Genomic DNA, 24,305 nt, shown 5'->3' on the forward strand with positions numbered 1-24,305 from the left:
TAAACATAAATGCTCTCCTGTCGCGGAGGTGTGATGCGTAGCTCAAGATGTCTGCGCCCATGAACACACGGCTCCCTTCCAAAGACGTTTATTATTTTACGATACGATCAAATATCTACCTGGTTGTGCTGATTGCAGTGCTTACATTTCTTCCATGGAACACGGAGACAATACTCGACATCGTCTCTCAGACCTTGAGGTCGTCTGAGATTATAATTGCTTCCATTCTAACTTCTAATTTGCTCATAGCGGTATATGTTTCACAAAAGAGCAACTTCATAAAGAAATCGTTGTCATATAGGGTAAGGCTGTAAAATTGGAACCTGATTATAGAATATGTAGGAGTTTGGGTTAATTGTTTATTCTTGTGACATCATGCTGACATGTATAGGACATATAACCACAGTCGTGTTATTTTTTTTTCTAAATGTGTGTTATGGGTAATTATTAAATGTCATTGATAGCTACCTAATACTGTAGACGTACTTTTGTCCGCGTGGTATTAATTTACGCTATGAACGCGGGCACAAATTTTCCGCGGAATTTTTTCCCTGTGTACTTAAAGTGTATTTTGGAATGAAATTTTGAAATTGCATTACATGAATAGGATAATCGGAAGTTACTACTTTATATAACACTTGCATTTACGTGTAACCCAATGTATATCGTTTTTATCGAATTTCATGCAAATTTACTTGCATGAAATTTAAACTTCTCCCAGCTTGAGGATAACGGCACGTGTCAGATGACAAATAGCCCAAAGCGGGTCTGTCTTTCAATGACCCAATTAACACGCTAAGACACGTGTTTTTACTGCAATTTTTAGATCCCTCTGTGCTCTGACTTTTAATTGATAAAACTGATCAACTCATAATTTAAACGACGTGAACCCGTGATTGACATTTAATAAAGATTAAAATATTTATTTGGCTTTAAAAATACGTCATGCATAAACAGATAAAAAAGAAACACTACTTGTATGACAGCCCCATTTGCTGCTGAAATTTCCACAGATTTTTCAGATGTTAGACATGGGTTGGGTAAATATTCATTATGTGGTGTTTCACAAGACGATTTTAGCCAGCGTCGTTGTATCATCTTGACGGCTAACTTATGACTACCAACCAGTGAACAACCGATAATTACTGTTCACTGTGAACAGTTCTTACAATTTAAGTCCAAAGTTAGACAAATTTAAATTGTAATGAAAATCGCTCAGAACTAAATTTAATAATAATTATTCAAATGATTTTGTTTTCATTCAAAGAATCCGTGTAAATTTATACCCGCGGATTAAATTGATATTGTGATTCCGCGGAATTATGACCCCGTGGAAAAAAATACGTCTACAATATTTATGAGTAGAATTGTGCTGGCACAATTTGGTATCGAGATTCATTTGCTCTATATACATGTTCACCTGAGTCTGTTTGCCAAGAGTTTGTTTGCAATATCAGGGACGTAAATATACTAACTTAGTATATACGTTCCTGAATAGACATAAATTATGTTTCTTGTAGTCCTATTAATAAACATCTTTTTTTCCTTAATTTCAGATTCGTGCAATCTTAAAAGGGGCTTGTTACTATATGTTAGCTACATGCTTCTTTCATGTAATAGCTGTTCTTTATGGGGCACCATTTTTTGAGTAAGTTCAAATTAATTCAAGAAGTATTTTAGATGAACTCTACCACATGTCATGTTGATATTAACATACAAGTAGGCACCTGAATGTACGTACCAAACAAATCAAATTTAGGATAATGCAAGAACTCAACATTGATCTGATGCTTGAAGTATTTAGTATTATTTTACATGTCTCTCTATCTCCTCTGTACCGACTGACTAGGTGGTAAATTTTTATCAAAGTATAAAAATTTGTATTTTAGAAATATTTCTCAGACCTTTCACTTTGGAGCTTTGTTGGCCAGCACCGCTGTTTTTCCAGGCCTGTGCATCTTAGGGGTGACAGTGTCAAACTGGATAAGAGTATTCTCACAAAATGGGTAAGAAATACATCAATGACAAAAAGGCATATGACTTTCCAAAATAAATGTTAAATATATTTCTCATTTTGTCTGCTTAGTTTCTAGTAAATTGTGGGGAAAACATGGGTATTTTTGTTATAGATAATTAGATATTTTATATTTTTTCCAAATATGAACTTGTTATCTATTTTCAATCAGTGTGAATGTCTCTTAAAAATCAGGAATTTAAACTCCCAGACGCTGTGAAATCTTTTTGAGCCTGCAAATTAAATAATTGTCAATGAAAGAATTTAACAAAAAATACATTACAATAACAAGTTTTTCCTAATTGCATGACTATACCGGATTGTCTATTTTCATGTAATTGCAGAGCAGATTTGGGACCAGAGTCTGTCATACAGATAAGTGCTGTGTCCTCCATTGTTGGAGCCTGGGTTGGTGCATTTCCTATACCACTTGATTGGGACAGGGATTGGCAGGTACTGGTTGCATTAAGCTATTACATGTGTTACAGTAAAACTATCTAGTACTGGTTGCATTAAGCTATTACATGTGTTACAGTAAAACTATCTGTACTTTTAAAAATGAATAAAGAGATTTCAAAGGGAGATTGAAAAAGTGAAATATATGTAATAAAAGAGGAGGAATGATCGAGCTACACCAGGCTCCAATTTGGGACCATTCAGTTTAAAAACCAACGCTCTACTGACTGAGCTAAAGGATTAACCCACTAGCTAGTGCTAGTAGGAGGGTGGCAGTATGGAGCCTATTATATACACACTATTAAACATAAAATGTTGGTTGAATACATCTAACACAGCACAACCTTTAAAAACTGTTTGCCTGCCCTCTTCCAACCAACTGTACCTACTTTAATTGACTTAAATGATTGCATTAACACTCTGACCATCTAGCTGCAGTTCTGTAGATCCAGGTTTGAAAACATTTGGATGGACGACCAGGAGCTACAGACATGCAGCTATCTGAGCATCATGATTCAAAAAAAAAACCCCAAAGCATTTTGCATTGTTCAGTCCCTGCACTCGAAAGATACTTTAATTGCCTAACAACATGTTCAAACTGTTTTATGTTTTTTTTCCGTATTTCTCACAGGAGTGGCCAATCACTTGTATGGTTGGGAATCTGCTCGGCTACATGACAGGGCTAGTGATATCGGCAATTCATTTGTGTGTTCGCTATAATCAACTGAGGAAACACAAAGTCACCTAACTGAAAAAGGAGAAAACCATTTCATTGGCAACCATATGCATGTGAATGATAGTCAGAATTTATTACTGGACACAAAGAATTTGCTTATATGTGCATGTATAAATGGGAAATGGGTGTCTGTGTTGTGTTGCATCATCACATTGTATATTAAATTGTTACATGAACAAAATTCACTGAAATATTGCATAATGTATTTGTAGTCATATTTAATGATTTGTTTTTCATGATGAAATATTTTTGGATTTTTTTATATTCATTTTATACCTCTAGTCTTGAAATAAAAACGTTACACTTTATCATGTTGTTTATTGATTGGAAATATACATTAAAATTACAATAAAAATATATTTTAAAAAATGAAACTACACGTTTAATATCCTTGACAATGAAAGAATTATCAGGTTCTCCTGGCCTGACCAATATTTAGCTCCAATTAAAGTCGGGTTCAAGATACACTTTTACTAAGGGACATAACCATGTTATTGACATCAAAATGATTCTGGAGGACTCGGATTTGCAACGAAATAATATGAATACGATTTAAAATTTTATGAAACCATGTAGTGGAAGGTGAAAGTAAAATATGACATCGGTAAAGGTTGCTGTTCGAGTGCGGCCAATCAACCAGAGGCAAGGAATTACCGTTCAAATTATATAATGTTTCCTGGACTATAATCTCTCTCTCTCTCTCTCTCTCTCTCTCTCTCTCTCTCTCTCTCATATACGCACACTGACAATAAGTCCTACTTTTTTCTATCAGGGAAAATGACCTCGACAGCAAATTCATCATCCAGATGGCTGGGAAGAAAACCACCATAACAAATCTTAAGGTTAAACTTTTTGGGAGTAGGGTTGAGAAGTTTCTGAATTTTTAAAGGAATGATTCGATCTTGTCATCCATTTTTTCACTTGGCTTATTCATCATAGCCTACTTTATTTTTTCATGTAAATATTTGGATTAAAATATAATTAAATTTTTATCCTTTTGATGTTCCATCTTAAACTGTCCAAACTATCAATGTCAATTTTACCAGGCAATGAAAATTTTATTTTTCCTTAAAATATATTAATTATAAGAAAATTTTACTTTAATTTTAGAAACAACTATTGTTAAAGTCTCAGTATGCATTTTATTTAAACAAATCATGTTTATTTATGTTTGACTAGATCCCAGAGCATTCCCAGGAAGGGGACTCGGGCAGGGAGATGATGAGGCATAAGGAATTTACATTTGACTTCTCATTTTGGTCTGTCCTTAAAAGTGATCCACATTTTGCTTCACAAGAACAGGTAATGGCAATGTCTCACAATCCTTCACTCAACTTTGAGACATTCATGAAGATTACAATGAATATAGAACCCTGTATGTATGCTTCCTAAAACATTTCATTGCACTATAATGTACTGAATTAATTAAATACTATAGGGAATACTAGTAAAATACATGTATACCCGTAGTTCATTAATATGACAATTTCTTTCCCCCAAAGAAAATTATTTGGCAAAAATTCAATATGAGAAAAAAAAAGGAAGTGGGAAATTGAATTGTACTTTTTGTTAAATGGGAATTTTTCCTTAATCATGTCTGTGACTTTATCTTGACAAATTATTACCGAACAATGAAATCATGCATGATCTCATCATACAGCAATAGGTGTAACAACATGTAATGGAAATACGGAAATAGCTTGACGATGTTGTGATGCTTTTTGTAGGTTTTCCATTGCCTTGGGGCAGATGTAGTGACTTCAGCTTATGATGGTTACAATGCCTGTGTGTTTGCTTATGGACAGACTGGGTCTGGTAAAAGCTACACAATGATGGGAAACCCAGTAAGTCCTCAGCCATCCACATAACACTTAACTTAGATATACATTTGTAAATCTAGATGCTTCAATACTTTGTATGAAATAAAAATCATTTTGATTTTGCAAATCTTGTTTATTGTTATACATTTTATGCAGTCCTCTTTCCCAGTGCCAATAAGAATAATTTTTTCTCAGCTAAAGATTTGTTCTGTTCATATATTTGACTTTGGCTGAATGTCTGTTATTTAATTAATGAATAAAAAATTTTTGTCAGCATTTGGATACAATAGAGATATATTTTTTTCTTATGTTAAGAATGATGTGGGACTAATACCAAGGATTTGTGAGTGTTTGTTTTCAAAGATGACAGATGAAGACACCAATTACAGAACAGAAGTTAGGTAAGTACCAGTATATAGGTATCCACTTGTCAAATATACAATACTAAGAGGTATGTTTTCTGTACTGATCTATCACACACAGTAGAAGGAAACTACAGAAACATTTGTCATGTTGCACTAAAAGCAAGGACAATTTTTTTTAATTCCTAGTTTTGGTGTGTTTGATTGTGGCTACCTTCGGAGATAAATCTTACATTAGAATGGTTAGATAAAATAAACGTGTAAAATTTTGTATATACAACTGTTACTGTTTTCAACAGTTACCTAGAAATCTACAATGAGAAAGTCAGAGATTTGTTGAAGCAACAGTCCCCAAATAAAGAGATGCACAGTCTGAGAGTGAGGGAGCACCCCATTGAGGGCCCCTATGTTCAAGGTATAAAGAGTTTGTTCAGTTTAAGATATAAAAAAATCAGTTTGTTTTCTTATCGCTCTGTAATTGACAATTTATGCAATTTTATTTGAAAAAAAACCTGGAATAACACTTGACTTATTTAAACTTTGCCAGATTTGTCCAAACATGTGGTCAATGACTTCTCTGATATTAAAGAGCTGATGGACAGAGGAAATTCTATCAGGTACGTTCTTTACTAAAGTCTGATATCAAGATATTTTTTTGGGGTGGGGGGGGGGGGCAATATCTTACAACATTTCTTGTTGATCTCCTATTGGACCTGTATAAAGTACTTTTATATTCTCTGTACGTTGGTGTACTGGTTTATTTGAATAGAACCACTGCCTCCACCAACATGAACGATGTCAGTAGTCGGTCGCATGCCATATTTACCATTGTTTTTACCCAGGTAAGCTCTTCGTAAAGGCTAAACTGTGATTAGACAAAGAAATTATATAATAATATAATTAGCACAGAAAACTTTCTGTACATATTTCAAATTGAAAAGTACATCAAGCACACTGTGTATGTGCATGCATGTCAATTACTGATATATGAAAGCAGAATAGAATTGCACACAATATGAAAAAAAATATATACAACATGTATATATATATACCTTTAGTTTGCTACAATGATTGTACGTGTAGATTCTTATAACATGAAAGAAAATCAAGTTTATTCCTCTTACTTGAATTAATTGATCTTTTTTTCATATGATTTTAATTCAACTTTCTGACTATTAAAAATGTTAAACAAGGGCCAATTTTAATACATTATTTTAGTATGCATTTCACTATTTCCAACTTTCCATGGCATGTATAGTAATTCATCCTAATTCTAGATGTGTAAGACAGTACTTTTCTGATACAAACTTTAGTTAGAAAAATCTTTATATATTGCTAGTCTGTAATAAGAAATCTACTGTATATATAATATAATTACACCTGCACTGTAACTCTCTGATAAACTTCCACTTTAACCCGGTCTATATCAGCATGCCTTTTATTGGTCCCTAGGCCAAGTTTAGTGATGACATGCCATGTGAGATGAGCAGCAAGATTCACCTGGTGGACCTGGCTGGCAGGTGTGTTCAAACCTCCCCTCCCTCTCTCTATCTGTTTGTCCATCTGTCATTCTGTCTCCACTCTTGTAATTGTCTCAAGATAAAATTAATTCATTATGCACTGATATGTTCCCATTAATTCAGCCTTTTGTATGATTTTCTTCTTGCACACTCATTATATGCATATGTGGAAAGGTCAATACAATTTGCAAGCGTCATGCAATCATGATGTCATGGAAGATTTAAGAATATGAAAGTTGCTAACAAACTTATATTAATGCATAATTTTGATTCTTTTCTTTAACTCTGTTTAAAACAATACATGTTTTTTCCTGGAATGTCATTTTACTTTGTTTACCGGTACATGTGTGCTAACATTATGTATAACGACCTATGAGGTCTTATAAAGAATTATATTGATTAAAATTACTATACTTTCTTATTAGTGAGAGAGCTGATGCATCAGGAGCGACAGGACAGAGGCTTAAAGAGGGAGCCAGCATCAACAAGTCACTAGTCACACTGGGGTCCGTAATCTCTGTGTTGGGTAAGTAAGGTCTATGCTTTGCACTAGGAAATTGAGGCATGAATGTTAATATATTTGACATTTATTTTCAATTCAATATGAGGAATGTACATTGATGAATTTGAGTTGACGTCATATCATAAAGCATCGCAAAATATTTAAAATGTGAAAATGGTTTATCCATGCAATAAATTGAAGTCATTTAAAAATATTTACCATGTTATTGAAAACTTTTACAAAATGATTATGGATGGAACACCAGTGCAGGTTCTTTTAAAATATTTTCCAGCGGATATCTCCACAAACAAGCATGAGAAGAAATCCTTCATTCCGTACAGAGACTCAGTTCTGACCTGGCTTCTCAAAGACAGTCTCGGGGGGAACTCCCGGACCATCATGATAGCAAGTGAGTTCTCATCATGATAGCAAATGAGTTCTGAGACCTTTTCAGTTCACCAGAGTAGGCGCTTGCAATAACTCAGCAAAATTCCCTAAGCCTGTAACACAAAATTTGGCAAGCGTTTGCGTTTGGGCCAAACTTATCACCAGAAAAAAACTGTGTAGCATCAATGCTTTGTAAACTATACTTGTATGGAAAAATATTACATTGATTAACATATAAAGAAGAGTTTTGTGTTTTACAGCAATCTCACCTGCAGATGTTAACTATGGCGAGACATTGAGTACACTGAGATACGCAAACCGAGCAAAGAACATCATCAACAAACCAACTGTTAATGAAGTAAATACAAAGCTATCAAACTACTCAAACAAGGCGAATTTTTTACTCTAAAACATGTAAAAAATTAAATTTGTAAAGATGCGTACATTTGGTTTTCCATTCAATAATTCCTTTGTACATTGTGAATGTTTTGTTCTAGGATTCAAATGTTCGTCTCATTCGTGAGCTTAGGGAGGAAATATCCAGACTGAAGGCGATGCTTGGAGGAAACATTGTATGTATTTAAATGTAATTGGTGACTCTCAATTAAACAGAGATCTAATGTATCAATAGAGTACACAATGTTTTTTTTGAAAAATTCTGTTTCTTTATTGTTTATCTTAAAACCTATTAATAAGCTACTGGATATAACTAATTACATTTAAAACAAATCAAACATGTAACTTTTGAGAGTTTTAACTAAAGGTTTCATCTTCAAATCAAACTTGTTCGTTACTGGCACTTTTCTGGAGTGTTTTGTCTCATCATGCACTAATTCAAATTGTGTCTTATTCATGTAGGTTTTAAGTAGGTTTTTATGTAGGTTTTAAGTGTTTTAACTAAAGGGTTTATTGTTAATGTTCTATTGTTGATTCCTCACAGGACAGCATCTCCACTCCAAAAGTTCAGGAGAAGTTGCACGAGAATGAGGCTCGAGTGAAAGTGTTGACTGAGGAGTGGGCGGGAAAATGGAACGAAGCCGCCAAGTTACTGAAGGTCAGTATGCCAGTATAGTGTAAGCCAAGTTACTGAAGGTCAGTATGCCAGTACAGGGTAAGCCAAGTAACTAAAGGTCAGTATGCCAGTACAGTGTAAGCCAAGTTACTGAAGGTCATTATGCCAGTACAGGGTAAGCCAAGTTACTGAAGGTTAGTATGCCAGTACAGGGTAAGCCAAGTTACTGAAGGTCAGTATGCCAGTACAGGGTAAGCCAAGTAACTAAAGGTCAGTATGCCAGTACAGTGTAAGCCAAGTTACTGAAGGTCATTATGCCAGTACAGGGTAAGCCAAGTTTCTGAAGGTCAGTATGCCAGTACAGGGTAAGCCAAGTTACTGAAGGTCATTATGCCAGTACAGGGTAAGCCAAGTTTCTGAAGGTCAGTATGCCAGTACAGGGTAAGCCAAGTTTCTGAAGGTCATTATGCCAGTACAGGGTAAGCCAGGTTACTGAAGGTTAGTATGCCAGTACAGGGTAAGCCAAGTTACTGAAGGTCAGTATGCCAGTACAGGGTAAGCCAAGTAACTGAAGGTCATTATGCCAGTACAGTGTAAGCCAAGTTACTGAAGGTCATTATGCCAGTACAGGGTAAGCCAAGTTACTGAAGGTCATTATGCCAGTACAGGGTAAGCCAAGTAACTAAAGGTCATTATGCCAGTACAGGGTAAGCCAAGTTACTGAAGGTCAGTATGCCAGTACAGGGTAAGCCAAGTTACTGAAGGTCAGTATGCCAGTACAGGGTAAGCCAAGTTACTGAAGGTCAGTATGCCAGTACAGGGTAAGCCAAGTTACTGAAGGTCATTATGCCAGTACAGGGTAAGCCAAGTTTCTGAAGGTCAGTATGCCAGTACAGGGTAAGCCAAGTTTCTGAAGGTCATTATGCCAGTACAGGGTAAGCCAAGTTACTGAAGGTCAGTATGCCAGTACAGGGTAAGCCAAGTTACTGAAGGTCAGTATGCCAGTACAGGGTAAGTCAAGTTACTGAAGGTCAGTATGCCAGTACAGGGTAAGCCAAGTTACTGAAGGTCAGTATACCAGTACAGGGTAAGCCAAGTTACTGAAGGTCAGTATGCCAGTACAGGGTAAGTCAAGTTACTGAAGGTCAGTATGCCAGTACAGGGTAAGCCAAGTTACTGAAGGTCAGTATGCCAGTACAGGGTAAGCCAAGTTACTGAAGGTCAGTATGCCAGTACAGGGTAAGCCATGTAACTAAAGGTCAGTATGCCAGTACAGTGTAAGCCAAGTTACTGAAGGTCATTATGCCAGTACAGGGTAAGCCAAGTTACTGAAGGTCAGTATGCCAGTACAGGGTAAGCCAAGTTACTGAAGGTCATTATGCCAGTACAGGGTAAGCCAAGTTTCTGAAGGTCAGTATGCCAGTACAGGGTAAGCCAAGTTTCTGAAGGTCATTATGCCAGTACAGGGTAAGCCAAGTTACTGAAGGTCATTATACCAGTACAGGGTAAGCCAAGTTACTGAAGGTCAGTATGCCAGTACAGTGTAAGCTAAGTTTCTGAAGGTCATTATGCCAGTACAGGGTAAGCCAAGTTACTGAAGGTCAGTATGCCAGTACAGGGTAAGCCAAGTTACTGAAGGTCAGTATGCCAGTACAGGGTAAGCCAAGTTACTGAAGGTCAGTATGCCAGTACAGGGTAAGCCAAGTAACTAAAGGTCAGTATGCCAGTACAGTGTAAGCCAAGTTACTGAAGGTCATTATGCCAGTACAGGGTAAGCCAAGTTACTGAAGGTCAGTATGCCAGTACAGGGTAAGCCAAGTTACTGAAGGTCATTATGCCAATACAGGGTAAGCCAAGTTTCTGAAGGTCAGTATGCCAGTACAGGGTAAGCCAAGTTTCTGAAGGTCATAATGCCAGTACAGGGTAAGCCAAGTTACTGAAGGTCAGTATACCAGTACAGGGTAAGCCAAGTTACTGAAGGTCAGTATGCCAGTACAGTGTAAGCCAAGTTTCTGAAGGTCATTATGCCAGTACAGGGTAAGCCAAGTTACTGAAGGTCAGTATGCCAGTACAGGGTAAGCCAAGTTACTGAAGGTCAGTATGCCAGTACAGGGAAGGTAAGCAGGAGGCTGTAGAATATGATTTCAATAGAAGTCTATGGGCTTGGTGATGAGTTCTTTAAATATTATGTAGATCTACATGTATATATTTATGCACTCGTGTATAATACATCTTCCTTTAAGTTGGTGAGAAGCCTGTGTTTATTTGTATGATATGTGGATGTGATTGTATTTGATAGTTAATTGTATTGTATTTAATACAATGTATATACTGTTTTAATAAGATTGAGTTTATGTACTGTATGTACAATCTATATTCTTTCCAATTTAAAGTGAAGTTGCAATTTGTTTTAGTTACTCTGTATTGTATAAGTGTGTGTGATTACTAATGATGTTAATTAAGTAAAAGCAATTATCTTGTAAAGGCAATTATCATCTAAGTGGGTAAAAAACTTATTAAAACACTGAAAAAGAATGTATATCAAAGAATGGGTCTGTGTTTTCTTAGTGGCATTATTTATCATAAAGTAATGTGTATATAGATACTGAGAAATAGCAATTAGCTGTGGTAATTACCAGTAATGACATATGTCCTACATATATATACCGGTATATATTGAGAATTGGGCAATTTTTATTCAAAAGTGTTATCAACAAATATTCAGAACTTGTATGTGGGACTTCTTCAAGATGAGAGATCACATTTATGAAAGTTTGTATTTGTGTGAAGGTCAGTATGCCAGTACAGGGTAAGCCAAGTTACTGAAGGTCAGTATACCAGTACAGGGTAAGCCAAGTTACTGAAGGTCAGTATGCCAGTACAGGGTAAGTCAAGTTACTGAAGGTCAGTATGCCAGTACAGGGTAAGCCAAGTTACTGAAGGTCAGTATGCCAGTACAGGGTAAGCCAAGTTACTGAAGGTCAGTATGCCAGTACAGGGTAAGCCAAGTAACTAAAGGTCAGTATGCCAGTACAGTGTAAGCCAAGTTACTGAAGGTCATTATGCCAGTACAGGGTAAGCCAAGTTACTGAAGGTCAGTATGCCAGTACAGGGTAAGCCAAGTTACTGAAGGTCATTATGCCAGTACAGGGTAAGCCAAGTTTCTGAAGGTCAGTATGCCAGTACAGGGTAAGCCAAGTTTCTGAAGGTCATTATGCCAGTACAGGGTAAGCCAAGTTACTGAAGGTCAGTATACCAGTACAGGGTAAGCCAAGTTACTGAAGGTCAGTATGCCAGTACAGTGTAAGCCAAGTTTCTGAAGGTCATTATGCCAGTACAGGGTAAGCCAAGTTACTGAAGGTCAGTATGCCAGTACAGGGTAAGCCAAGTTACTGAAGGTCAGTATGCCAGTACAGGGTAAGCCAAGTTACTGAAGGTCAGTATGCCAGTACAGGGTAAGCCAAGTAACTAAAGGTCAGTATGCCAGTACAGTGTAAGCCAAGTTACTGAAGGTCATTATGCCAGTACAGGGTAAGCCAAGTTACTGAAGGTCAGTATGCCAGTACAGGGTAAGCCAAGTTACTGAAGGTCATTATGCCAGTACAGGGTAAGCCAAGTTTCTGAAGGTCAGTATGCCAGTACAGGGTAAGCCAAGTTTCTGAAGGTCATAATGCCAGTACAGGGTAAGCCAAGTTACTGAAGGTCAGTATACCAGTACAGGGTAAGCCAAGTTACTGAAGGTCAGTATGCCAGTACAGTGTAAGCCAAGTTTCTGAAGGTCATTATGCCAGTACAGGGTAAGCCAAGTTACTGAAGGTCAGTATGCCAGTACAGGGTAAGCCAAGTTACTGAAGGTCAGTATGCCAGTACAGGGAAGGTAAGCAGGAGGCTGTAGAATATGATTTCAATAGAAGTCTATGGGCTTGGTGATGAGTTCTTTAAATATTATGTAGATCTACATGTATATATTTATGCACTCGTGTATAATACATCTTCCTTTAAGTTGGTGAGAAGCCTGTGTTTATTTGTATGATATGTGGATGTGATTGTATTTGATAGTTAATTGTATTGTATTTAATACAATGTATATACTGTTTTAATAAGATTGAGTTTATGTACTGTATGTACAATCTATATTCTTTCCAATTTAAAGTGAAGTTGCAATTTGTTTTAGTTACTCTGTATTGTATAAGTGTGTGTGATTACTAATGATGTTAATTAAGTAAAAGCAATTATCTTGTAAAGGCAATTATCATCTAAGTGGGTAAAAAACTTATTAAAACACTGAAAAAGAATGTATATCAAAGAATGGGTCTGTGTTTTCTTAGTGGCATTATTTATCATAAAGTAATGTGTATATAGATACTGAGAAATAGCAATTAGCTGTGGTAATTACCAGTAATGACATATGTCCTACATATATATACCGGTATATATTGAGAATTGGGCAATTTTTATTCAAAAGTGTTATCAACAAATATTCAGAACTTGTATGTGGGACTTCTTCAAGATGAGAGATCACATTTATGAAAGTTTGTATTTGTGTCTACAGGACCAGAATGTGGCGGTCAGGAGGGAAGGAATGGGGCTAGTCCTGGACTCCAAGCTCCCCCACCTGATCGGGATAGATGATGATATACTCAGTACCGGAATCATGCTGTACCACCTTAAAGTAGGTCATGCTAGCATTCTAGATTTAATACATCAATTTTATTGTCCCATTGCAGGGTATTAAATACACATATTTATTGAAAAGGTATATCAATATATATACATGTAATATTTGAATGGAAAATTAATTCTGATATAGTGATTTATCCTTGAGCCACCTGTTTCTACATGTATATGATATTTTGGGGGTTTATGAAGTAAATCATCATATGAATGTTTTATACAGACCATGAAATGATTTTTAGTGTAAGTACTTCCATGTTATCTTTTTGATTTAATTTTGATTTATGTTCAGTGATTTTGAATGTTTCAAATTAGCTTTGTTGTTTTAGAATAATGCCAGTTTGGATTTTTGAATAAATTTGTGGCAGAAATTACATAGATCGATCATTTTATAAAACTTATTAATGAAATGAAAATAAATGTCTATTACTTTGCTTCAAAATTTACCTTTTTTCCTTTGGAAAAAAAAAACCAAAACAAGACATTGAATATAGCTGTTGCATGCCTTGTATAATGTACATTTCATATACACATGTATTTACAAAGTTTATTTTATTTGATTACGATGGTGTACAAAAGTTGTGAATAGTAATTTATCTCTATCTTATTAAGAATGAATCAGATATTTCCATGGATGTATACAATGCGCATGCATGTACTTACAGTTTAAATGAGTTTGTGATGTAAGCAGACCAGTTCTAAAAATCAAATACAAACTAATCATTTTTAGACAGGTACATGTACATGAAGCTTACAAATAGATTTGTAAAGCTTATCCAAAATGATTGCACCCTGAAAATATTTCATACAATTTTAACTCACTCATCTTTGTAGGAGGGGAGAACTTCAGTTGGAAGAGGAGATGCTGATGACTCTCAAGATATTGGTGAGGATACAAGTTTTACAGTAAAAGTTTTGATGATCGAATTTTCACCTGTATTGGCAAAGATGTAAAACATTCCAGGTATCAAATTTGCATTGTCAAATAAATGAATGTATGTAGCATGAAACAGATATCCCTGGATGTTGTTGTACTTCTTATTCCATGTGTCTGATATCCATTTATACTTCAGTGATTGCTGGAGTAGACGTGGAGAGGTACCACTGCTGCATAGAGAACAATGAAGGGGAGGTTACTCTATACCCAGTGGATGATGCCCTCTGTGCTGTCAATGGGATGGTGGTCGATGAACCCACAAAACTAACACAAGGTAGACTGGAACTGATAGATGTATAAGATATAATGTCAGTGGATGACAAATGATAGAATTATTAGATTAATAATGACATAAATGAGCAATGTGTAAGGTTTTTAATCTTTGTTGCAAGGTGCTGTGATTTTACTTGGAAAAACCAACATGTTTCGATACAACAACCCAGCGGAAGCTCAGAAACTGAAGTCAGAGCTGAAAAATGTAGGTTACAGAAGAAAAATGTTCTTTTATTTACGATGTGCATACTGCTGGTCAAGAATTGTTGAAGAGCATTTAAGCATTAAGAAATACATGTTTGTGTGCCTTATTTTGCACACTGAAGTTTGAAAATTGACATTACCTTTAAAAAGCACAATATATGTTTTAGAGTGGAAATTAAAAACATCAAAATATTGGTTTCTTTCAGTGTGGTTTGAGCCTTTCCCGAACCTCTCTGTTGAGCAAATCCATGTCTGATTTATACAGATCTACAGAAAACCTCTCCCTTATGTCAGTGGGGTAAGATAAGTGGTTGAGGGTATATAGTTTATGCTTTTGTTATCCAAACCAAAATCTATGGAAATGAATGGAAAATAATATAAAGTTTCATGTACTAGTACAATAGATCAAACTTGTCTAAAATGGATGTTGATAATTGTTTTAGAGAAATTAGTTACTGAATTGTACATGTATGACAAGAAAAAAGAAATTATAAGTAATATTTGATTAAACTTTATGTCTTGTTTAAACAGATTTGAACTTGAGCAAGCCCATAATGAAGAAATTCAGAAAATAGAGGAGAAAAGGTATTGTCATCATTAATGAAAGTAAAGTAACAGTTTTGCCAATTCCAAAGGTTTGCGAGTTGAAAGATTTATCATAAGTTATTATATGATTGTGTGCTGCTGCATAGGTTACAGATCAACATAATGGAGAAAAAATACAGCAAAGCTGAGGAGGAGCGTCAGTCCAAACAATCCCAGCTAGAGAAGGAGCTGGAGGAGAAACAGTATGAACTCCAGCGGCTGGAGATCAGTCTCCAAAAGGTACACATTCACACCACTGAAATATTTGTTTATCTTCATTAAGTTAGATCTACAGTGTGTATAACATGTATATTTTTATCAATCATATTGCTCACAAATATCAGAAATATCATACATGTATTACAGTACATCATTAAATTTTTTGGTTGTCACCATTAATACCTTAAAGTTACACCTTTTTCTGGTTGTTAATTATTTCCTGCTTTCAATGATATTTTCTTGTTGACATGCAATTTTCTGGTTGTCGCTGCATTTTCTGGTTGTCACACATACCATTTCCTGGTTTTCTTGGCAATTTTAATTGTGACACCATTTCTGATACTGGCAACAGAAGGTCATTGTCACCTTTAGTATTAGTTTCCTTGGGTTGGATGCAGAAACCATGTTTGAATTATCCATATTTTCATTTCATTTACTGGTAAAGTGTTATCTTTTTTAAATTATTAATTGAAAGTTAAAGGAAGTTAAAATGTGATAAGGACAAGTGTCAAGATTTATTATACATTTCTGTAAAAGATAATGGGAAATTCTTGAAAACATATTATCAAGGTTATTAAAATTTTTTCAGTACAAGCAGCAAATACTGGACAGTCAGAAACACAAGGTAAGCATTATGAAAAATGAATTAGTTATGAAGATAAACAATGATACTAAAGTTTTTGGTGGCAATAACAAATCCAGATCAATTCATATTGATAAAATTACCAGAACACAATAAATATTTATTATACCTGTAGCTATATTTAGTGTTAAATTAAGTACATGTAAATTGAATAACTTGATATACATGTAGACTGGACATATTGACGAATTGCTGAAGCAGCTGGATGAACAAGAGAGAAAGTTGAGGAAAGAAGCACAGGAATCCACAGAGAAATTGAAAAAGGTAAGTTAGTTCAAATCATCACCCATGTACCATATACTTTAATTTTGTTAGTGATAGAAAAAACATTTCAATGTGACTGTAGTATATTTATATGTATCTACATGTTTAATTAGAATTTTATTTTTTCCCCCAGGAAATCAAAGAATTACAACAATCTGCTAGCCTTAAGGTTGTTACCCAACAGGAACAAATAAGTCAGCTGACATCAGAAGAGACAGCCATTGAAAAAGAAATAGAAACAGAATCAGAGGCACTGCAAAAGCAGATCTCAGCCCAGCAGGACTGGATATCAACAGTAAGAAATATTTTAGATATATTTTTTTGTAAACTGAAAATTGTTTTTTGCAATCAAATCAAATTACACAACAGTACTGTACCATGATATTATTTTGTGCAATATTTTAAGTGATTTTCCATTTAATAGAGAGGCTTCACTTGCATGGCTTTTCTTGAAGGTTACATAAATGATTTTTTTTCCATTATAGAATAAACAACTGTGTGAAAAAAATGAAGTTCAGCTAACCAAGCTGCAAGATGATTTCAATGAAAAGAGAAGTACTGTTTTGGAACAAAATGAAGATGTGAAAAAACTGTATGAAAAAGAAAATGAAAAATATTTGGAAGCAGACGATCAATTCAAGAGAGAGGAGGATGAAATGAAAGCTAGATGGCAACGCCCTCTAGAGGATATTGCAGCATCCAATCAGACAATAGAAGAAGCATGGCATGACCTCAGGGAACATGAGGAAGAAGTGAGGAAAAAGTTGGCCCAGTGCCAAGATGATGAAGAGAGACACAAACTTCTGGAAGAACAAGATGAATTGGAGAAAGCTAGAGAATTACTCAAAGAGGAGGAAGAAATTACTTCTCACAAAGAAAAGTTGCTCTTGGACCAAATTGAAAAAGAAATGGAGAGGTTTGAGGAAAATAAAAATGAGGTGCTTAGAGAGTTGGGATTAAAAAGGGACCAAGTTGTTGTGTTAAAGGATGGAAATTTAAAGCAATTGCACTCAACATTACAAGAAAAAGAGTATTCTACATTGAAATTGAAAAGAGAAGTGTCACACTGTGAACATGAGGTAGAAAAACTTGAATCTGCCTTACAAAACTTTTGTGAAGGAAAAGAACACAGATTAAGTGAGATTGAGCAGAGGAAAAGATCACTACAGGAGAATATGGCTTCCAGCAAGAAAATGCAAGAAGACTCGCATACAGAGCTTGAAGCAAGAATTGCACAAGTGGAGCAGAATCTCCAAGATCAGCTGAGAGACATTGAATCACAGAGAAACAGGTATCCCTATTCATGGATTATCATAAATTACATATGTAATGTTAAAAAAGTTGATTTTTCAGTTCTGGAACAGTGCATTTTTTATGTGCATGAGTCGAGGCATACATGTACTGTACATGTACTTTACATGTAGTTTATAGTAAGCAATAATGTTAGCAAATTTAGTGTGTAATACCAGTAATTGTTATTTTTATAGGTTACTGGCACAGAAATCATCTGAAGTCTTAGATGAGATTGAAGATCCCACATTGCAGAGTAAACTGAAGGTAAGGGGAACCACTCTTGTTTGCATGGTCAATTGGAAAAAAGTTGTTCATGACTACTTTAAAGAATTATTACTTTCAGTATCTTTTTACATTATTTGAATTATAAATGATTTATAAGATTATTTTTGTGTTCATAAAATCTGCTCTACATGCTCAATTTTCTCTTCTGATGAAGTAAATAAATAGCCTTAATTGTTTCTAGACATATGTAGTTCAGTAAACATGTGCATTGTTTTCTTTTCAGGAGATGGAAGATCTGAAAGCTAAGCTGGAGATGACAGAACAAGAACTGGAAGATAAGTGGAAGTTGTTTGATGAGCAGAAAAATTCTGAGCTGGACAGAATTGAGTTTGAGCGGCTCAAGCTTCAGGAACTGGAGAATCAAGAAAGGTGAGCCGAAGTACCGGTACACTATTACAATCTACTGATTGCTTTTGTAAGCCTTTGAAAAGCACTATTTGATTATCTTTCATATTGTTTGTATACATTTCTATGAAATGCTTTTTATCATATTTTTCCTCCGTCTGTGATTCCATTTTAATTCTATTTTTCACTTGACAAACAGAATAAATTGGCATGAATATGTGTAAGTTTGGTTTTAGAGCACAAATCTTGGTTGGGATTTCATAGGGGTATCTTCAATGGGTAAATTATTTTTGACAGCATGTTGGGGTCATGCAAAAGTCAACGTATGGAATATATGTACAATGCATGTCTTCTAAATGTTCTTCATTTTTTAAAGCAGATACAAAAATCTATATGCCCTTTCTTCAATGCAATTCTTATTTTTAAAAAATTATGATATTCTAGATTTAGATGACCAGTTTTATTACATAGTGTACCATTTCATTTCAACTTGTTTCATTTACTGGTAAATAACAGATAATTTTTCTTCTGTATTGAGCATTGGAAAGTACAACCAGATGTTGATATAAAAATAATTAGAAACTTAGCAAATTTGATTGTCCTTGGAGAGCAATGATGTGTCTTAAAACAAAATATGACTCCTCACAAATTCTAAAAAATTCAACAATATAAATTCAAATCGCATCCTGGTTGTCAACTACCGGCAATGAATGAATGTGTATGGAAGGAATTCTCTTTTTTCTCCTTTTATCATTGCAGCATGCTCCCAAACCATTTTCTGTTTTGTTTACATTGTGGAAGTCAGTGAAATTAAAGGGCATGCACGGATTTTTCATGAATAATGACTTCTTGTATGACATATTTTTATCAAAGATAGTTTTTGTAAACCTTTGTTTCATTTACGATACACTCTTTTTTCCAAACAAGGATCAATGCTCTGGTAGAACAGGAAGTGAAAAGACGGATGTTTGAAGAAAAACGGCAGAGAGAAAATCTGAGGAAACAAGAGCGAGAGAAAGAAAAATTTGAGCGAGATTTAGAAATTCAGACACTGAAAGAGCAGCACAGCAGAGAACTTAAACAGCTCAGGGCAAAATATGAGTCAACCCAAGAATTATCCAGGTTTGAAAATGTTATTCATGCACGCGTGTACACAAGAAATGTCAAATTTGAATTTAGGTTATATGCATGTAATTCTGTAACATTGTATTCAGATCTCTAGAATATTATAGTTAGAATTTTAAAATTAGGGCTAAATCACATGGTCTGGGCTTGCGATAATGTACATTTGTATTACTTGTCGATTGGACTTTATCAAAATCAAATTTTTTTTTTTTTATCAATTACACTTTTAGCCACATGAAATGCTTCACTAGAATTTAAAAAGTTGGTCATTATATACAGACACAGAAAAAGCAATATTCACAAATTTGAAAATTTGCAGTTTCCATGTCTCTTTAAGATTTTCAATTTTGACTATGCAGGCATTCTTCCATGACGTCTCTACAAACTCGGTCTAATCCTTATGGAACAGGATTGGTAGGTTATGGTTTTTAAATTCATTGAAGCAAACATAGTCAAGAAAATAATTGATATTCATGTAAAATACATGATTTTGTTAATGTATTTTGGTGCACTAGAATATATATTTCTATACCATGGTGTATGTAAGAGTGTGATTTACATGTATATTTTAATTTTTTGAAACATTTCAATTTCTTTTTTTACTTCAGTGATTTGAACATATTTTATTGTGTAAATTACATAAAAGGATTGGAAACAAGTTCTTACAATTTACAAGTTCCTCTCCTAATGATAATACATACAATATATACAATTGTCATAGTAATATTACATGTTACTTATAGTTATTGACTTTATAATAATTATTTTAAATTACTTCAGTCTCCTTCAAATGGATCCTCCACAGACCATCTCTCCAGAACAAGGAGTTCTAGTTCAATGGTGAGTTTTAGGCCTGTAAAATTGTATCACGCAACTTCAGATATCAGAATTTCTTTTCTTTAAATATTTTCAACATCGGCCGTAAGATACTTTTCCACTTTCCACATAAAAACTGTCAGACTGAATTAAGTTGAATTATATTACAGTCAGGGCCAGGGTCCTATTCTGGTAGCTTTCTAGAATCATTTCGAATCAGAATAGGCATTCCAACCTACCGTCTCCATGGTTACGGATCAGATGCTCACTTTGAGTATGAAGTTAAGGTAAAATCAGTGTTTTACCTTGATAAGAATTTATATTATAAAATACATGTTCCTGCATTTTAATATCCCTCTAAATGATAGTCTTATATGAGGATCTATGCACATTGATCTTTATGTACAGATTGCTATTGGAGAAGATGTTTGGAGCATATACAGGCGATATAGTAAATTTCGACAACTCCATCAGGATATGAAAAAGAAATTTCCAGAAGTAAGAGGCTTTGCTGTCATTTCATTAACTTCAATGAAATAGATTTCATCAGAGAAATGGGAATTACTTGTTTTCTTTGCTTTCATCAGTTTGAAATCAATCAAATTCTTTATAACTTTCTTATAGGTGTCCCACTTAACCTTTCCACCCAGAAAGCTTTTGTTTAGTCGCTCTGATAAAGTTGTTGCAGAGAGGAGAAAACTTCTAGAGGTACTTGTAAACTTTGAACATGTATATAGCACATTAATGCTTTTGTTTGCTTTACATAATTTATCTGTCAATCTCAGGGAGAGAGGAGAGATATAGAGCCCAAAGAGAGACACTGTTCAATACATTCTCTATTTTTTCTATATTGCAGGTTTACCTGAGGGGTCTATTGTCCATATTTTTGCAGGCACCAAGCTGTGATCTTCATCCTGCTAAGTGTAAACATCTCACCAAGCAGGATTTGTGTGATTATGAACCATTTTTTAAAAGGGGTTTGTTTGAAACGGGCAAACACAGCACAACTTAAAATACAGGGGACATGCAGAGTCAGGAATTTCAGTGTCTTGGCATGTGCTTTACTCTGTTTCTGACGTTGAATACATTAATACATGTTCACTGTAGCTATGTGATCATTGTTGCATTGCCATTTTATTTTGCTATAGGTTTGGTTACTAGTATTTAGTTATTACCAGTACCAAACTATAGTTTTATGCCGTGAATGCTTCTTGAACTTGTTGACACCGGTACTTTTTTAATCTTACGAAACTGTTTACTTGAACAAATAAGGACAAAATTTTTCTACAACTTTTGTAAAACTTGATGATTGAGTGCCTACAGATTGAAATACATAATACATGTACAATTTTATGAGGCAGTTGTTGTCAAGTTCAATCAGTAGATTAATGTTGTAAAATTACAACCAATACTGATTATTGGTATGTAGACAGGATTGCTGAATTTCTGTTTTATCACATAGTGTTTTATTCCTTCTCGAGTTCTTTCTTTACAAAACATCATTTCACTGAATCAGTACTCAGCCTTACGCTGAAATATAAAATTATGAATTTCTCCCCTAACCTCATACAAGCAAAACTTTTCAGTATCAGCTTAGAAATGCATGTCATTAATTGATGAGATTTTTGATAAATTTTAATGGGCGTTTTCTTTAACAATTTAAAAACATGGTACATGTTTTAGAGTATAAATTCTGGGTTTGTTTTATTTTAAACAACTGATGAATTTATTTAGATCTTGATGTGTTCCTGAAATAGAATACTCTATATTATATGATTATTTATAATATACATTCCAGAGCATTTATTGATCCAATTTTACATTTAACATACCACATGTATTAAATAGCATTATTCTTTGCACTGTACATATAGGGTACTAGTGCCATAACCTTATTAATTTGTGTGTAGTTCTGTACATATTTAGTTATTTATGAATTCCAGGATACATTTTGTGGTGCTTAAGCTTTAACATTATTTTAAAAAGAGTGGATTTGTTTATGATTTCTTTTGTTGCTGCTGTAGTAAAAAGTTGGTTAAGTTCTAGTCTTTCAGTTTGGTTTCATTTGAAGTGCTTGATTAACAATTTCTGTAGACTTTTCTAAGACAGTCAGTTTTCTTAGGTATGTGGGAACATAATACATGTAAAGAGAATTTGCTTGAAAGATTTAACTTAAAGACTGTTTCATTATTAGAGGATGAAAATTAGTGGGTGATGGGGTACCTATAAGACCAATGAAAATTGAGGCACAATGAGTTCTACCTAGTCCATTGTAACATATCAGTTTGAGTCTACTGATTATAGTGCAAAATACATGTACCTCTAATCATGTTTTTGTCCTAATGTGTTCTTTACATTTTCAATCTTTCGTTAAATAAAGAGAAAATGTTATATTAATTTCATTAGTGATTGCAGAGATCTCACTACAGTGGAATATTTTATGAATATGCCTCTGAGTACAAATAATTAAATTTCATTGAAATCTTAATATTAACCTTTCACTTGATGCTATAGATGTCATACATTTTTTGATGGGTTAGTAATATACTGGTATGTTCTATATCGTAGTCCATTGTGGGCAGCTGTTGAAAAAAATACATTATGTTGTACTTTTCCATATTTGTGAACTTTTTTTTACCACAATGTTTCTAATTTTATTAGGAAAGAAAACGATTCCAACATTTATTATATTTAGACCTTGGCAAAACTATTTGTAATTTATAAATAAACATGGTCTTTCAATATTCATGTAATTAATACATTTACTTGTTGTTATCCAGATAATTATACAAAGTATTGTATTTGGAATAATTTCAGTTTAAGTATTTCAACTGGTAAATCATATGCAAACTCTTTTAGTAAAAGTATATTCCTTGTTAAATCATATATGGGCATATATTGCATATGTGATTTTTTGTTATCGACACATAAAAATAAATAAATTTTGACGCATTCCATGTTGTTTTTTGGTTGATCTGAAATATTTTGATATACATGCATTAATAATTGAAACATATCATGTGCAGTTAGATTTTTCCTCCAATAATACATATAGCTAAGTTATGATGGGATTTCTGAATTTTGATCCCCAGCTTTTCTGAAAATGCATTCATTTAAATTTTGTAAGTCATTTCTCCAAAACTTCAAATTATATGTGTAAATAAATTCCACCAGAGGTGCTTTACAGCCATATTTAAGAAAAAAATTGATAATAAACAAATGCCTATTAACATTTACATCATACATGTAGTATGATTTAAATCTGTTTGTTTTCAGAAAGAAGAATTTTTTCTTGGAAGTTGGTTGTCCTACAAATTAGTTCTTCGAAGAGTACATGTGTACATCTTGGAAGTTGGTTAACAGTCCTAAAAATAAGTCCTTTAAAAAGGACATGTGTACAAGCATTGCTATAATTGTCAATGTTTAGAGACAAAATAAGTCCCATTGTGGTAATATTGAAGAGGATCAACTTGTTTATGAGGCATGCAAAAAGTTTAAACGAAAATGATTGAATATCATGCCATGTCATAAGTAGTTTGAACCTATAGACCTTTGATTTTGCGACCTTAAAATCAATAGAAGTCCACTATTAAGGAGTGCAAAGTTTGTACCAAGTCTGATTTCTGACCTCTTATTGGATAATGCTTTTTCAACCAACAAGTGCAAAGCAATATGCCTCTTTAGGTCACTTGAGTCATTCATGTAACCTATAGCCATTGGTCATTGTGCATTGTCCCATGAACAATTATACATTCTTGACTTCTTGAAAACTACAAAGCCAATTGTTACCATTTTTGGTTTGAAGCATCTCTAGAATAAGAATAAATTGAATG

General features: G+C 34.2%; 2 protein-coding genes across 3 annotated transcripts; both read left to right on the top strand.

Moving 5' to 3' along the window:
• Positions 1-13: 13 nt before the first annotated feature.
• Positions 14-3,514, top strand: LOC105332114 (phosphatidylinositol-glycan biosynthesis class F protein). The gene is made up of 5 exons (XM_011434559.4): positions 14-302; positions 1,557-1,648; positions 1,890-2,006; positions 2,359-2,467; positions 3,102-3,514. The coding sequence occupies exons 1-5, from the start codon at positions 48-50 to the stop codon at positions 3,216-3,218; spliced, it is 690 nt and encodes a 229-aa protein (XP_011432861.2). The 5' UTR covers positions 14-47; the 3' UTR covers positions 3,219-3,514.
• Positions 3,515-3,675: 161 nt separating this feature from the next.
• On the top strand, positions 3,676-23,427 carry LOC105332113 (kinesin-like protein KIF16B). Of its 2 annotated transcripts, XM_066088482.1 has the most exons (34): positions 3,676-3,848; positions 3,979-4,048; positions 4,386-4,508; positions 4,934-5,050; positions 5,342-5,427; positions 5,688-5,803; positions 5,936-6,005; positions 6,158-6,230; positions 6,841-6,908; positions 7,334-7,434; positions 7,703-7,819; positions 8,058-8,155; positions 8,295-8,369; positions 8,738-8,851; positions 13,362-13,481; positions 14,318-14,369; positions 14,557-14,694; positions 14,813-14,898; positions 15,104-15,195; positions 15,429-15,482; positions 15,590-15,722; positions 16,291-16,326; positions 16,516-16,608; positions 16,742-16,903; positions 17,094-17,899; positions 18,096-18,165; positions 18,410-18,555; positions 19,459-19,653; positions 20,016-20,070; positions 20,437-20,496; positions 20,643-20,759; positions 20,881-20,970; positions 21,097-21,180; positions 21,329-23,427. In XM_066088482.1, exons 1-34 carry the CDS (start codon positions 3,802-3,804, stop codon positions 21,482-21,484), a joined length of 4,020 nt encoding a protein of 1,339 aa, XP_065944554.1. In that variant the 5' UTR covers positions 3,676-3,801; the 3' UTR covers positions 21,485-23,427. The 2 variants fall into 2 exon arrangements, with proteins under 2 accessions (XP_065944554.1, XP_065944555.1); XM_066088483.1 differs by lacking the exons at positions 3,676-3,848; positions 3,979-4,048; positions 4,386-4,508; ... (1 more) ...; positions 5,342-5,427; positions 6,841-6,908 and having other exon boundaries at positions 5,733-5,803.
• The last annotated feature ends 878 nt before the right edge of the window (positions 23,428-24,305 follow it).

The sequence above is a fragment of the Magallana gigas genome, chromosome 6, assembly GCF_963853765.1.
Source record: "Magallana gigas chromosome 6, xbMagGiga1.1, whole genome shotgun sequence".
Lineage (NCBI taxonomy): Eukaryota > Metazoa > Mollusca > Bivalvia > Ostreida > Ostreidae > Magallana > Magallana gigas.

What these genes read in the sequence shown, in the direction of transcription:
- LOC105332114 (XM_011434559.4), top strand. Translation starts at nt 48, where the DNA reads ATGTCTGCGCCCATGAACACACGGCTCCCTTCCAAAGACGTTTATTAT. An exon ending in TATGGGGCACCATTTTTTGA is followed by an intron (nt 1,649 to 1,889) that starts GTAAGTTCAAAT and finishes TTTGTATTTTAG; the next exon opens with AAATATTTCTCAGACCTTTC. An exon ending in AGAGTATTCTCACAAAATGG is followed by an intron (nt 2,007 to 2,358) that starts GTAAGAAATACA and finishes ATGTAATTGCAG; the next exon opens with AGCAGATTTGGGACCAGAGT.
- LOC105332113 (XM_066088482.1), top strand. Translation starts at nt 3,802, where the DNA reads ATGACATCGGTAAAGGTTGCTGTTCGAGTGCGGCCAATCAACCAGAG. An exon ending in TGAAGTCAGAGCTGAAAAAT is followed by an intron (nt 14,899 to 15,103) that starts GTAGGTTACAGA and finishes GGTTTCTTTCAG; the next exon opens with TGTGGTTTGAGCCTTTCCCG. An exon ending in CAGAAAATAGAGGAGAAAAG is followed by an intron (nt 15,483 to 15,589) that starts GTATTGTCATCA and finishes GCTGCTGCATAG; the next exon opens with GTTACAGATCAACATAATGG.